The 15647-nt window shown below is 50.2% G+C and overlaps 1 protein-coding gene across 1 annotated transcript in view; it reads right to left on the bottom strand.

Annotated features, from left to right (window-relative positions):
• INSR (insulin receptor) overlaps positions 1–3057 on the bottom strand; it is a 73238-nt gene extending 70181 nt beyond the window's left edge. Inside the window, exon 1 of the mRNA XM_053291719.1 lies at positions 2755–3057. Within this exon, the coding sequence (XP_053147694.1) occupies positions 2755–2872 (118 nt within the window). The 5' untranslated portion in view covers positions 2873–3057. The remainder of the gene's footprint in view (positions 1–2754) is intronic.
• Positions 3058–15647: the final 12590 nt, after the last annotated feature.

Here is a 15647-nt window from a genome sequence, read left to right as displayed (position 1 = left end):
CATTCATGAGTGGGGACAAACAATGACACAACACATTGGTTATCCTAAAGTTGTTTGAATATTTCTACTGGGTTGTTTTTTTTTAAGACTGATTGGTTTTATTTTTAGCTATACCAGCTTTTCTATGTTATTCTTTTTAAGGAGAGGTAAGAGGCACCTAGGGGTTCCATTATTACTATTTTAATACATATTGAGGTTATGGGGGTGAGGGGCGTGATATATATTCCACTACTAAGAACTTTTAAATCTAGCCAACTCTCATATTTGTTGAAAGGAGGAAGATAAGCAAGCAGGCCATAAGACAGACCAGGTTTAATGCCTCTCTAGATCTTTAGAGGGTTGCCTAGAAAACCCACAGGCCTCAAAAATTTAACACAAAACACAGATTGGATATGGTAGCTGAGCTCATCAGAATGCCATGAGCAAAATGTTGGGAAAGGAGGTGGTTAGGCTCCGAATGCAGCAGCCCTCAGAATTTTCAAACTGAACAGGCTGTTATGGCTTAAGGCCAAACACATACAAGCATGCACGCTGCTGCTGCTGCTACTGCTACTACTACTACTACGATTAAACAGGCAGATCTCCAGAATTAGTCACCTCTGGGACACAGCACAGGCTGCTGCACAGAGGTAAGCAAATCTGTCTTCTGCTTTCTAAGGACAGAATAGGTGTCTTCTTTCTAAAGGAAACAAGACAAGTTGAGAGAGACTGTCACCTGGCAGAACACGCTGTCAAGGCTTTAAAAAATACTGGCGGTGGGGGGTATCAGGGAAACCACCTTTGTGTCCGATTACGTTGAATAAGAGTATTTCGTGGAAAAGGGGTTGTTTGTGTAGGGAAGCATGGCCAAAGCAATAGCTGTTTTGATTAAAAATAATGATAACTGTTTGTACCAGGGGACAGAGATAAATATGGCTGAAAGCACACCCAAACTGTAGCACCCTCCACAGGCAGTCCAAACTGGGAGAAAAGAAGAAACACACACTCCATTCATACAGAAGAGTAACCTCACAGACAGATCTTAAGATCTTTACCTGTTGTATTGTTTTTATGCCTGTTTTTATATGTTTTTATATTTTTTTAGCTTGATGTTTTTATTGCCTTTTTGTTGTATGTTTTAACTTTTGTAAACCGCCTTGGGGTTGTCTTTTAACGAAAGGCGGTATATAAATGCAAAAATAAATAAATAAATAAATAAATAAAGGGGCCACCCCTCTTGCCTCACAAAACAGCACCTTTCCCTGAAATTCCACAACACTCTGTACATCCACAGTGGTGTACAATGAAAACTTAGAAGCGGAATATAAATCTTTGAAATAAAGTAAAGTGTGCATGGTTAAAAAAAAGCACCTTGTGAAGTAGGTCTTTTCCCCCTGAACAAGCAGAGATCTGCTTAATATTAGGATATTAATATTTCAAAACAAGTTCTAAAGAAGATTCTATTCCACATGGGGAATAGTTAATTGATTTTGCTGAATTGATTTTGCTGAATTCTGCTAGTTTTTAAAATTCTGACGAAGCCTGCTCTTAACAATTTATACCACTGTTTGTATCTTGTTTTAATGTTTTGTAGCTCTCTTGCGCGCTATCTATCTATTCGAATTTGTGTCTACTTTCCATCATTTTACCGTTTACTGCTCTGAGAAGGTTCTCTTAAAAGCAGTCCACGCCTGTTTAAAATAAATAATATCTGTAAGGTAAGGTGAAGTTGTGCTGTTGAGTCAGTGTGGACTCCTGGTGCCCACAGAGCCCTGTGCTTGCCTTTGGCAGAATACAGGAGGGGGTTATCATTGCCACCTCCCGCGCAGTATGAGATGATGATGCCTTCCAGCATCTTCCCAGATGGCTGCGTACCAGAGGGGATTCGAACTGGCAGCCTCTTGCTCGTAACAGCTAAGTCCCGTTCTGTCCTCTTCTAGGAAGTCCTGTCCTGCTTCCAAAGGAGTCCCCGGCAGTCCGTCTCTGTGTGTTGACTACTACAGCCAGCACAGAGAGGGGGGTCCCCTGGCAGCCCCAGGTGAGGGCCTCCGAGCCACATCTCCTCTCCAGGACCGACTATTCCTAACTGCAAATTAGCAGTGAGACACAAGCAATGGCCGGGCGGGGGGGGGGGAGAGCTCTCCTCCAGGGGCGGCCTCCTCTTCCATGCACGAGGAGTTGGTTATTCCTGATCCATCCGTTCTTCGCTCCGCTCCGTGGAGGGGAGACCCCGGGGAGCCCCAGGGGCGCTGCTCTGCTCTGCTCGCTCGCTCGCGGGCACGTGCACCCCCCCACCCACCCGGGAGCAGGCAGGGCCCCCCAGGCAGCTCTTCGGGGCAGCCCAGCGGCCGTCTCCGGGGGGGGGGCATTCAGCTCCTCTAAGGACCCCTCCACCCCCCCCCCGCAGCAGGCCGAGGGGGGGGCAGGCGGCGCGGCTGCTGGGAGGAGGCTTCGCGGGGGGGGGCCGCTGGCTGCTCCGCTGAGACTGAGCCCTCCTCGCTCTGCGCGCCCGGCCTCCACCCGCCTCAGGGGGGCTGCACGGAGGAGCCCGGGGACCTCGACCCCCCCTCCCCCTGCCGAGCTCCGCTTCCCAGCTGGGGCGGCGGCGGCTGCTGCCCCCCCCTCCTCCGCCTCCTCCTGCCCCGCACGCGCTGGCTGCTGCCGCCCCGGAGGAGGCTCGGTCAGGGGCGCCCCCGCCGCGGAGACGCGCAGCGCAGCGCACCGCCGCCGCCGCCGCCGCCCCCACCCCGCGCCCCCCAGGCCTCCCTGACTCACCCTTGGCGCGGCAGCCGCTCCAGGCGCCCATCCCGGCCAGGGCCACGGCCAGAGCCAGGGCCAGCGCCGGCCCCGGCGACGACGACGACGGAGACCCCCACCACCTCCCGGGCGCCATGGCCGGGCCAGGTGGCGGCGGCGACGAGAGGACGAGCGGACGAGAGCGAGCGAGCGAGCGGCGTCTCCTGTCAGAGCCCGCGGAGGGGGCGGCGGCGGCGGCGGCGGCTGCTCCTCCTGCTGGGCGGCGAGGCCGCCTCCCGCTGCTGCTGCTGCGTCCCTCCCTCCCTCTCCCTCTCTCTCTCCTCCTGCCCCCCGACCCAGCCACGGCGGAGGACAGCGGCAGCCTCCTCCTCCTCCTGCCTCCGCCTCCTGCTGCTGCTGATTGGCGGGGAGACTTGGGGGCAGCTACCGATTGGCCGTCACCGCGCCCCGAGGCCCCCGATTGGCCGGGAAGGAGGGACTCCGGCGCCCCCCCAACACACACACACACCCCGAGGAGGTTCTCAGGGCGGGAGGGGGGGAGTTCGGGGGGGTGGGGCTGGAGGGGCTTGGCCCGCTGATTGGCTGGATTGCCGCGGGGGGGAGGGTGCCTAGGAAACCCCGTGCGGAGGAGTCGCCCCGAACTGGCTGGGGGGTGGGGTGGGGTGGGCGGGTGCTCGGTTTCGGGCTCCCCGATTGGCTGGATCTGGGGGGGCCCTCACGGGCGGGCTGGGAGGAGCTAGTGGAGGGGGCGGGGACTGCTCTCTCCTCCCCGCCCTGCTGATTGGATGAGGGGGCCGAGCGGGGGCCCCGCGTGTGCTCCTCCCCGCCCCTCTCCTTCTGTCTGCGGGGGAGGAAGGGGGGGCCTGCAGGGGGGGAGGGGCAGGCAGGGAGGCCGGTAAACAAGTCGCTCGGGGGGGGGGGAGGAGGCGGCCACGGCTGGGTCGTCCCCGCCTCCCTCCCTGGCCTCCTCCAGCTGGGAACCGACTCCAAGACGACACTCCGCATTTAAGACGCCGGTCTTGAACCCAGAGCCCTCTCCCTTCCAGACAGATGCCGATGGTGGAGTGCTGGTTATCTAGAGGGCTCTGGGTTCAAGATTCGGACCCCCCAGAGATTTCTAACAGCAAAGAACTTGCTGGGGGGGCTGGAGGGAGAAGACCTCATCTGGGAACAGTGTTTACTAGAGGTGTGCACGGGACTACTATACTACTACTGCTGCTGCTATCTATATACCGCTCTTCAACCAAAGTTCTCAAAGTAGTTTAGTACATAAATAATGCATCAACATCTGGTCACACCGGATATTTCGATAGCAGAACATTCTGAAGGTCTCCTGTGTTTCAGCCATAGGGAACAAGGGGGAAACTGGAAATACCCCAATGTTCCCCATGGGCAGCTCAGGCTAGGGACAAACCCCACTATGGGGGTTTGGCGGAAAGGTTGAAAATGTGTTAAAGATCACCCACTTGCCCATTTCTGGGTTGGGTGGTAGTTTTGCATTGCAATTTGCAATGCAACCCTGCTTTTCAAAACATTGCAGAAGCACACTGTAGAAGGGAATCTGACCCTCACAACACACATTTCAAACAGTCCAAGAATGGCCAAAAAAGAATCACTGGCCCAGAATCCGCTGCAGTCACATCATTCACACAAGTTGCTCTCTCACACACAGGACTCCTTACTTCCTAGCATTGCAACAACTGCCACAGCACCACCCTTACTTAGCAGCGAGCAAAGCCATAAGCTCAAGCAGAGCAACCTCACCTACATTTTGACTGAGTGTGAGTACCCCTTGCAATGCAGATTGCAGAGCAGAGCATTGAGTGAAGCACGAGTTAGTCACAAGGCCAGACATGGAGCTCATCACAGTAATCACCAAGAAGTATTACACACACAGCTGCCACTGTCCATTTCTTGCCACAACACTATCTCAGAAACAAAACACACCACGACTCAAGGAAGGAAGGAAGGCCCCAAAGTTCTGCCTTTGCCAATTGGTGACCAAACAAAACCAGATAGTTTTCACAACAATAGCACAGCATAATATACTCGGTGCTGAGAAAACCACAGAACCAAACCTTCCATCCTGCCTGCCACAGAGAGACAGGAGGACAAAGCAGTCGTGGCTCTGAGCTCAGCTGTCTGAAGACTCCGGACAGGATGGAAGCTGCAGGAGAAAGAAATGTGAGCAGCACTAATGTATCCACATCAGAACAGCCCTGCTGGATCAGGCCCAAGGAGACCCATCTTGTCCAGGCTCCTGTTTCCCACAGTGGCCCACCAGATGCCTCTGGGAGCCCACAGGCAAGAGGTGTGTGCCTGCCCTCTCTCCTGCTGCCGTGGCTCCCCTGCAACTGGTGTTGGGAGGCATCGTGCCTCTGGGGCTGGAGGTGGCCCACAGCCACTAGACTAGTAGCCATTGATAGCCCTATACTCCATTAATTTGTCTAAGCTCTACTTAAAGCCATCCAAGCTGGAGGCCATCACCACATCCCTTGGCAAATAATTCCAAAGGCTAATCATATGTGGTGTGGGAAAAGTACTTCCTCTTGTCGGTCCTAAATTTCCCCACCTTCAGTTTCATGGGGTGACCCCTGGCTCCAGTGTGGTGAGAGAGGGAGAAGCATTTCTCTCTGTCCACCCTCTGCACTCCATACATAACTTTCTGCACCTCGATCATGTCTCCCCTTAGTTGCCTCTTTTCCAAGGTAAAGAGCTTGGAAAAAGAGGCACACTATAAGGGCTCTCTCCGCCTCCCCCCCTCCCTTTAAAATACATTTAAAAACTCCCTCCTTTTGTGTCCCCCCTCCCTCTCCCCAGCCAATGGGGGCGCAGTTGCCCATGAGAACACTGGATTTGTAGGATAACAAACCAACCAAGAAGCAAGGAGATCGCAAGCCAATCATTTTTTTTTTTAGAATATATTTATTTATTGAGAGATAATAAAAGAACAAAGCATAGTTACAACTCTTGAAACAAAGAATGAAATAAGAACTTTAAAGCAAGTCGGAGATCAAGAAAGAGATGAGTTTACACCACCTGCTGGGCTGAATCCAGGTATGATTACAATGAATATACAGAGTAGATTACTGATCAAACCCAGATCTCGGGGAACAGACTGCAAGACAATCAGAAGCCAGTGCCAGAAAACCAATCAGCAAGGGGGGGGTGGGACAGGCCTCCAAAATGGCACTGGAAACATCAAACTCTTTTGAGTCAAAACAGAGTTCTTTTGGGTTTTGGAAACAAGTATTCCCTCCCTGGCAGCATCTGCGAGACAGGGCTGAGAGAGACTCCTGCCTGCAACCTTGGAGAAGCTGCTGCCAGTCTGTGAAGACAAGACTGAGCTAGCTGGACCAAGGGTCTGACTCAGTATATGGCAGCTTCCTATGTTCCTATGTTGTTCCAAGCTTGAAATAGGCCCTTTATTTAAAAGGTGTTTTGTTTGGAGCTTGAGCCCCTTGAAACAGCCCATTCCAAGCTGAAACGTTTCTGCACATCCCTCGTATTCACTCATCCTGTGGTCCAGAGAGGGACGTGAGTGGCAGGCTGGCAACATGAGGAGGATATGGAGGGGCAGGGCTGACCAAGAGGCTGGCTTCAGCGCTAGAAACCCATCAGGTACCGAGGACAGGCAGGGCTTTTCTGAAGCTTTCCCCTGAACTGCGCAAGAAGCTACGGTGGTGGCAGCCCCACACCACCGCAAACCGGTTAACTTTTTGTTAACTTAAAAAAAGGCTGTACATGTGATATAACGCGAGATAAGGTGTGGCTGGTGGCATGATCATAGAGGCCTTTTTTACTTACTGCTAGGTAACGGGGATATGCCTACACACACCATGTGTAATATAAGCACTCCCCGACTTACAGACACCCGACAAACAACCCATATTGACAAAGCTCCACATCATATTTATTTATTTATTTATTTGACATATTTTTATACCGCCCAAAACTTACATCTCTGGGTGGTTTACCACAAAAACAGAAAAGTTAAAACAGATAAATGACAACAAAGAAATCAAAACATTGATTAAAATAAGTGACAGCAAAAGGGTAAAACATTGCAACAATTCAAAACCTTAAAACCATATTTTAAAACAATGTTAAAACTATTAAAATGGTACTTAATTAAAAGCCTGGGTGAACAAATGTGTCCTTAAATATTTTTTTTAAATGGTCAGAGATGGGGAGGCTCTTATTTCAGCAGGGAGCGTGTTCCAAAGCATCGAGAAGGCCTGTCCCCGAGTAACCACCAGAGGAGCCGGTGGCAACCGCAGACGGACCTCTCCTGATGATCTCAACAGGCAGTGGGGTTCATGACAAAGACGACGTTCTCGTAAAGACCCCGGGCCCAAGCCATTTAGGGCTTTATAGGTTATAACCAGCACCTTGTATTTTGCCCGGAAACTTATCAGCAGCCAGTGTCGCTCATGTTAGCAATAGCAATAGCACTTACATTTATATACCGCTCTATAGCCGGAGCTCTCTAAGCGGTTTACAATGATTTAGCATATTGCCCCCAACATTCTGGGTACTCATTTTACCGACCTCGGAAGGATGGAAGGCTGAGTCAACCATATTAAATTAATGAAGCCCCCAACGTACAAACGCCAACCTACATATACAAACCAGTTGTCCCTCATGGGAACTATATGCACTTCAAGTTATGAACATCCAACTTAAGAACATCAGAACAGCCCTGCTGGATCAGGCCCAAGGGGGCCCATCTAGTCCAGCATCCTGTGTCACACAGTGGCCCACCAGATGCCTCTGAGAAACCCACAGGCAGGAGTTGAAAGGGGCCTGCCCTCCCTCCTGCTGTTGCTCCCCTGCAACTGGGACTCAGAGGCATCCTGCCTTTGAGGCTGGAGGGGGCCCACAGCCCTCCGACTAGTAGCCCTTGATAGACCTCTCCTCCATGAAGTTGTCCAAACTACCAGCCAACACCACATCTATATAAACGAACATTTGGGACACAAGCCATTTGTAAGTTGAGGACTCCCTGTATAGAATATGCAATTATAAGTGAGGAGAGCTTGTCTTGTAGTAGCAATAATTAATTGTCCCCCCTTGCTAAGCAGGGTCCACCCTGGTTTGAGTTTTAATGGGAGACTACATGTGAGCACTGTAAGATATTCACCTGAAGGGGTGGGGCCACTCTGGGAAGAGCACCTGCATGCTTGCAAATGCAGAAGGTTCCAAGTTCCCTCCCTGGCAGCACCTCCAAGTTAGGACAAGATTTTTATAGGACAAGATTTTTTTATTGAACCAACAAACTACCAAAGCATACAGTACGTTGCCAAAGCACAATTCTATACAAAGTGGTTGGTTGTACATGATAGATCTACCAAGATTTACACACAAGGATTTGGAAACCCACAAGGTTATGAAGTATATTATGCAGGCAGTACTGTAACTCGGGGGGGGGGGGATTACAAAGCACATCAGGCAATCGGGGTGGGGTGGGGCGTTATGTCCAACGTCCATTTCCACCATTTGTCCCATTGCTGTTTAGAAGAGATACTCTTGTCTTTTTGCACATAACCATACAAACTTTTCCAGAAGAGATTTACTGTCTCATCCGCGTGAACCTCTTGGTCGCGTCTTCCCTCACTATTCCTATGCAGGAGCATTGCATAAATGACATAGAGGTTTACTAACCTGATTACGAGGAGGGGAACGTTCAAATTCCCTAGTATGACGTTCCGTCCCGTTTCCTTGAAGGTTTCTTTCTGGGACCTCGAAAGGAGGTTCTATCGCTCAAACCCGAGGTTAGTTCTTCCCAAGTCTGTTTTTCCAAATCAGGCCACTCTAACAACTTGCTTACTCCCTGCCACACTCTTTTGGCTACCACACACTCTTTTAAGAAATGTGAGTGGGTTTCCCTGAATGTTTTGCCTAGCTCACTAACTTTCTGTTTGCAGGTGATTTTAGGGCACTCTTGCTGGTCCTCTGGGAGCCATGGCTTAGCTGCATTAAGTGGTAGTACTTTGTGGTATAAGCGCCACCTTGTTTCCCATAAATGGAAAGGGACTTTTTTCTCCTTAAAGAGAGCGATAGGGTGATCGGGTTCCTGCCTGCAGCATTAAAGAAGCTGCTGCCAGTCTGTGTACAAGACTGAGCCAGATGGACCAAGGGTCTGACTCCGTATATGGCAACTTCAGGAGGTGATCCCAATACTATACTATCAATATGATGTTATGATGATTGAAAGGAAAAAATGGGAATCTGTCTCGTATTAGGAATACTGTTCCTACTACGAAACAGTAGGAAAGGAAACTGTCCATAATAATCCTATTGTTCTATTATTTCATTTCCACCCATCTATTTCTACAACTCTGTTCTTTATGAAACCTCCATTAGAAGAGACCTGCTGGATCAGGCCTATCTAGTCCAGCATCCTGCTTCCCACAGTGGCCCACAAGATGCCTCCGGGAAGCCCACAGGCAAAAGCTGAGAGGGGCCTGCCCTCTCTCCTGCTGCTGCTGCTCCCCTGCAACTGGGATTTGGAGGCATCTTGCCTCTGAGGCTGGAGGTGGCCTGTAGCCAGCGGAGCAGGAACCACTGATAGAATATTCCCCACTGCACAAAATGTATCCAGCTGCACATTAGAATAAACCCTGCAATAAAACATTGGACGATACCATCTGAGTTTAGTGGGCATTGCCAGCACCTGGGCCCGTTCCTCATGACGTTGTGCCATGGAAACTGCGGAGGCCAGAGAGGAGGCAGGACAAAACTGTGTACCTATCAGCAGGCAACATCCAAGTTAAGGCAACATCCAAACATCAGCAGACAACATCCAAACTAAGCAGGCAGCCAACCCAAGAGCTTGCAGGCTGCCATTCATCAGGTAGAGCTGCATGGCTTTGTGCAGCTCTACCGGATGAATAGCCAGCCTGCAGGCAGTGCAGTGCTTCTACGGGGCAAGAGGGAAAGGTGCCATCCCAGCTGCTGCCGAGAAGCAGGGGCAGCAGCACCTCCTTTGGGAGTCCCCTGGCTCTTAGGACAAGCCACTACTGACTAAGCACCACGGAAAAGCTTGGGGGTCCCATGAGCCATTCACTGCCACATTTACATCTATGCCCTACTTCCCCTATCAGATTGATGCACAACAGCAAGACAACAATCTCACTGAAATGTGATGGGGGGTTATTCGTCATTGACTGAATTTATATCCCACTTTCTCAGCATATCTGGGGGTGCTATTATTTCATTTTCCATTTAAATGAGACATTTATGGATGTATCATGTTTATACTCCACTTTCCCAGCAAATCTATGCTCTCCATGGCATCCAGACAAAGTCCTGTTTAAATGCATGGGCATTTGATTTCAGTTCAGTTCATCATGCCTGACTTAGTCTGGATTTTGCCTTTTAAACAGGTCTACATACCTTGTCAGTGCAGCAAAGAGCAAGAAAAAAACATACAATAAAAGCCCATATTAAGAAAAAAAGATCTACAAAACATCCAAACAAAATAATAAAACGAATAATTGGGCCATGCAATAGAAGAGAACAAGAAGCCCATCAGCTAGTTTGAAACAGCCTGCAGCACCCTAGTCGCCCCCCAAATGCCGATGAAAAAAGTGTCTTCAGTTGCTGCCTGAAGGAGAACTGGGGGGTCAAACTGACCCCCAACAGAAGGGTATTCCTCAGGGTTGATGCTCTGGGAAGAGCATCGAGGTTCCAAGTTTCCTCCCTGGCAGCATCTCTGAGATAGGGCTAAGAGAGATTCCTGCCTTCAGCCTTGGAGAAGCTGCTGCCAGTCTGGGTAGACAATACCGAGCTAGATGGACCCATGGTCTGACTCAGTATATGGCAGCTCCCTATGTTCCCATGCCATTTAAAAGGCACCAAGTTCATACAGAAAGGGCTGTTCTGTTAGGAAGTATGTCTGCATCTCCTGATGGTGGGAGAGCTGGCAGTTCCAACTGGAGTAGTAATTAACTAGCTATGGGGTGGAGACTGCCTTGGTCGGCCTGATGGATGATCTCCAATTGGGACTTGACAGAGGAAGTGTGACTCTGTTGGTCCTTCTGGATCTCTCAGCAGCTCTCGATACTATCAACCATAGTATCCTTCTGGAACGTCCGAGGGTGTTGGGGGTGGGAGGCACTGCTTTGCAGTGGTTCCGCTCCTACCTTTCTGGCAGATTCCAGATGGTGTCGCTTGGAGACTGTTGCTCTTCAAAAAAATCTTAGCTTTTATATAGGGTCCCTCAGGGCTCCATACTGTCTCCAATGCTTTTTAATACCTACATTAAACTATTGGGAGAGATCATCAGGAGATTTGGTGCTGGGTGCTTTCAGTATGTTGATGACACCCAAATCTATTTATTCATGTCAACATGGATAAATAGATTTGGGTGTTATCTGGTGGGCCACTGTGCGAAACAGGATGCTGGACTGGATGGGCCTTGGGCCTGATCCAGCAGGGCTGTTCTTAACATCATCAGGAGAAGGCATATCCTCCCTGAATGCCTGCTTGGAAGCAGTAATGGGCTGGATGAGGGATAACAAACAGACTGAATCCAGACAAGACAGAGGTACTTATTGTGCAGGGTCGTCACTCAGGAAGCGATATTGATCTACCTGTTCTAGATGGGGTCACACTTCCTCAGAAGGAACAGGTACACAGTCTGGGAGTACTTCTGGATCTACACCTTTCCGTGGTTCCCCAGGTTGAGGCAGTGGCCAGAAGCGCTTTCTATCAGCTTTGGCTGATACGCCAGCTGCGTCCGTTTCTTGAGGTTCATGATCTCAAAACAGTATAGCACACTTGCTGGTAACCTCCAGACTTGATTACTGCAATGCATTCTATGTGGGGATGCCTTTGTACATAGTCCGGAAACTGCAATTAATACAAAATGCGGCAGCCAGGTTGGTCTCTGGGTCATCTCGAAGAGACCATATTACTTCTATATTACAGGAGTTGCACTGGCTGCCAATAAGCTTCTGGGCAAAATACAAAGTGCTGGTTATAACCCATAAAACCCGAAACAGCTTAGGCCCACGGTACTTAAGAGAGTGTCTTCTTCTGCATGATCCCATCGTCCACTGCGTCCATCAGGGGAGGCTCGTCTGTGGCTACCTCCATGTCTCCTGGTGGCCACCCAGGGACGGGTCTTCTCTGTTGCCGCCCCGAGACTTTGGAACGCACTTCCCGTGGGAAGAAGAGTCTCCCCATCTCTAGTGGCTATTTAAAAGTGTCTGAAGACACATCTTTTTTACCCAGGCCTTTTAGCTTTTTAACTTTTTAAATTTTAGATTGTTTACTGATTTGCTTTAAACTGTTTTAAACATTTAATTGGTTTTAATGTTTTTGTTTTGTTGTGAACTGCCCTGAGACCTTGGGTTGGGGCAGTACACAAATACGTTAAATAATAAATAAATAGATAAATAAACTAGCTGTTAATGAGGATTAACCAAACATTGGTTCATGAGAATGGGAGGGCTAATTTTAATAGAGATGAATTAGTCATGAGTGTACGGGGGTTAAACTGTTAAATTTATTAATTACAGAGCTGTAGGGTGTTGAGAATTATTCATTACGGGGGCAAATTCAGTCTAATTAGTAACAAGAGTAGCAAAGGTTAAGTGGTTGATGACAGGTGATGACGGAGTGCTCCTTCATGGAAGCAGTGAGGGCTGACCGAGCAGGCCAGAAGGGCAAGAATCCATCCACTCCAGCTTCCTCCGTCCCCACTACCAGGCAATTAGCTGGCTTTTCTGTTTCTGAGTGGACTCCCTGTGAGCAGGCTCGGGTGAGCACCCCGGCTCCTTTGGATCCTCCCAGTGGAAATGTTTGCTGGCTCCCAGGACACCTGGAGCAGAGTCTGGCCAGCTCCTTCTCCATCTTGGCTCACAGCCCGTGGTGCTGGCTGCCGCCACCTCCTCCATGAATCCACCTGGTCGCCTTGAGTGGTTGTCTTGGCCCATGCTTGCTTCTGTCCAAGACGGCCATCTGGCAAGGAAGAACAGCGTCCCTTCCGGTGTCATGTTACTAGCCTTCTCTCCCCGATGATGGCCTTGTCCTGGTCAAGCAAGGCCCACATTCACAGCCATGGAACGCATCATCCTTGGACAGCAGGTGGCTGACCCGCTGCAGATCCCACAGGAAGGGCTGCGTCTGGGTGGTATCTCTGACCTGGTCCAGCAAAGCTCCAAAACGTAACCACTGGCTAGCTCAAGAGCTGGGTGTGGGTGTGAAGAGAGAATGTACTTCTCCCTGCAAGCAGAAGGCAAGCCAATGGGGAATGCCCCTGCTGCATAATGCATGCCCCACCTGAGCCTGGCCATCACCAGGGCATGGCAGCTGGTTTGCCAGTGGCTGGATTCTCAGGTGGGCCTCCGTGCCCATCAGACTGACTGCCTCCCTAGGAGACAGAGGAGGTTTCCCAAGGCGGACCTGCTCACACAAGGCACAGGAGTTTTCCTTCTCCCCCCTCCTAGACAAGAACTGACGCCATTAGCACACCATAAAACTGTTTGGGACAAAGAACTAGAACTCACGCATGGAAATGATTCATCCCACCTCTGAAATTCCCACAAGGTGGGCCACAGAAGGCAGCTCTGGCAGGAGTGGTGTGTGTGTGTGTGTGTGTGATTTCCTTACCGCACCAACCCTCACCTAACAACAGAAACAAGCTTTTTCCTTTGTTGTGGTCTGTTTCCTCAGAGGGCGACTGAATCTTCTTGAGCCCTTTTTGAGGTCACCTCTTTGTCCTTTTCCTTTTTTAACACAGCTTTGATCCGTTTCCTTAGTGGATGCCCGACGTCACCCACAGCCATATATTTAGGTGTGTCCAATACACACACACACATACACACACACACACCCTTCCAGCTGTTTGTTGTGGGCGTCACACGCAGAGAGAGAATGAGCCAGTTTCATCACCCTGATCACACGGCGCGTTCCAAAAGGTCGCCCTGCCATAGCAAGAGCCATGCCCAGCTGTGGTGGCAAGAGGTGTGAGCACAGTGCAAGGCCGACGCATCTCCATCCAAGCTTCTCCGACAGGATGGAGACAGGGCTCCTTCCTCCAAGGTGCAACGGCGCCAGCCTTGCTGGTGTGGTGAGGCATTGCTCTTCTCCACAGCCCTCTGGGTAGGACCCGTCAGCCAGGTCCCCAGAGTCAGAGGATATCCTTGTCAGTCACCAGCCCCAGCGTCAGAACCTTGGGAACGTGACCCTTTCCTTGCTCCGCAAGATCCTGGGCAAGGCTGGAGCCTGCGAACAAAGACACTTCTGTGTCACGTTCCATCCATCTTCCTTCCGGCTGGCCACTGAGGGGAAAATGCTGGGAGGATGGAGATCCTGTCACATGGCGTGCGAAGGGGAGACTTCCCTGGAGCATCCCGTAATTAAGACAGGAAGCACCAGATCCCTTCCGATGTTCCCATTACTGTGGCCAGGATAGGTCGGAATGGGAGTAAATCGTGGTGTGGGAGAGTAACCCATTCAAGCCAAGGTCCTTTTCAAGGAAGGGATGGAGCCCTTCCCAGAAGACCGAACCCGCCTGCCCCCCACAACACAAGGGGGGGCCACTAGTGTTAGGGTTGAACGTCAAAGTAATTGCAATAAAAATGAAATTTGGTTTTTTGTACTCGGGGAGAGACCCCAAGAAAATATCCAAGGTCTACCAAAATGTGAGTCAGGCATTTATTTATTTGTTTGTTTGTTTTGCGGGAAATGCTTTTCTGGGCCACCATTGCTGGTTTTTACTCAACATGACATGAACTTGGAAAATCCAAGCAATCTTGAATAGCTCACACAAGGAATACACAGAAAGATCCAGCGCATGTTTAAATGAAGAAGGAACTGGCACCTGCACCGCCCCGCCCCGCCCCCCCGCCACATAAGCCTTGACCCACCTCAAACCACACACCCCCATGACCAGAAGACTCTGCCCTGACAGATGGACAACTAGCCTCGTGTCTGACCCAGTGCTTTGCTACTGCACAGGACATGGCCAAATGCACGGGCAGACCCTGCGCACACACACACACCCCGTCCATAGTCATTCCCTTCCCTGCTTGATTTCACCGGATGCTGCCTGACAGTTTCCCTCTCCTACACCTGCCGCTGTTTGAGCTGCATCCAGTAGAGCAGCCACATGAGATGATTCCAACGCATCCGGCAGGTCTTCCATTGCATTTGGCCCAAACCATTCTCTCACGTAATGCTCAGTTTGGGACATTACAGGAGTCTTCCGGCCCTGTGGATGCGTGGTTGCCTGGGTGGGGTGTGCAGCACAGATCTCTGACTTGGCAGTCCACCATCTAACACACAACAATTAACACACACAACAATTTAGAATACAGATTTAAAAACCTCAAACTTAAAAGCTATACGTTAAAAGCCTGGCGAAACAGGTATGTTCTCAGATTTCTCTTAAGAACATCCAGAGAAAGGGAGGCTGTAATTTTGTTAGGAAGCGCATTTCCAAAGTCCCGAGGCAACCCTATAAAAGGCCCAGTTTTGAGTCAGTGCCAACGGATTGTGAAAGGGTAGCTCCTCTCAGCAGAATGAGCTGCAAGGAGGTGTGGATGAAGGAGGCCACATCAACCCAGCAAAAGGGTTTCCCTGCACACACTGTCTCTTTACATCAAAATGCAAGATGGCAAAATTTAGCCGGGTACACGGCTTTTTTTGCATAATCCAATTGAGGGCAAAAACAGAGCAAAGTTTACACAAAGTTTGGGGTGTGTGGACCCCTGTTTCTTATCCATTTCAACGTACTCCGGATCTTTCTGCATACTCCTTGTGTAAGCCATTTGAGATAGCATCTTAGCTTAACAGTACAATCAAGAACTATTTTTTACCTTTAATTTGAGATGAGTTTTAGGCTAGGCAAGTAACTCGTGAATGAATGGGACCAACAGAGGACCAGATATGTGCATTTT

Source organism: Hemicordylus capensis, chromosome 2 (genome assembly GCF_027244095.1).
Source record: "Hemicordylus capensis ecotype Gifberg chromosome 2, rHemCap1.1.pri, whole genome shotgun sequence".
Lineage (NCBI taxonomy): Eukaryota > Metazoa > Chordata > Lepidosauria > Squamata > Cordylidae > Hemicordylus > Hemicordylus capensis.
The sequence above is the reverse complement of the archived record's forward strand: the minus strand, read 5'-3'. Positions and strand labels throughout refer to the sequence as shown.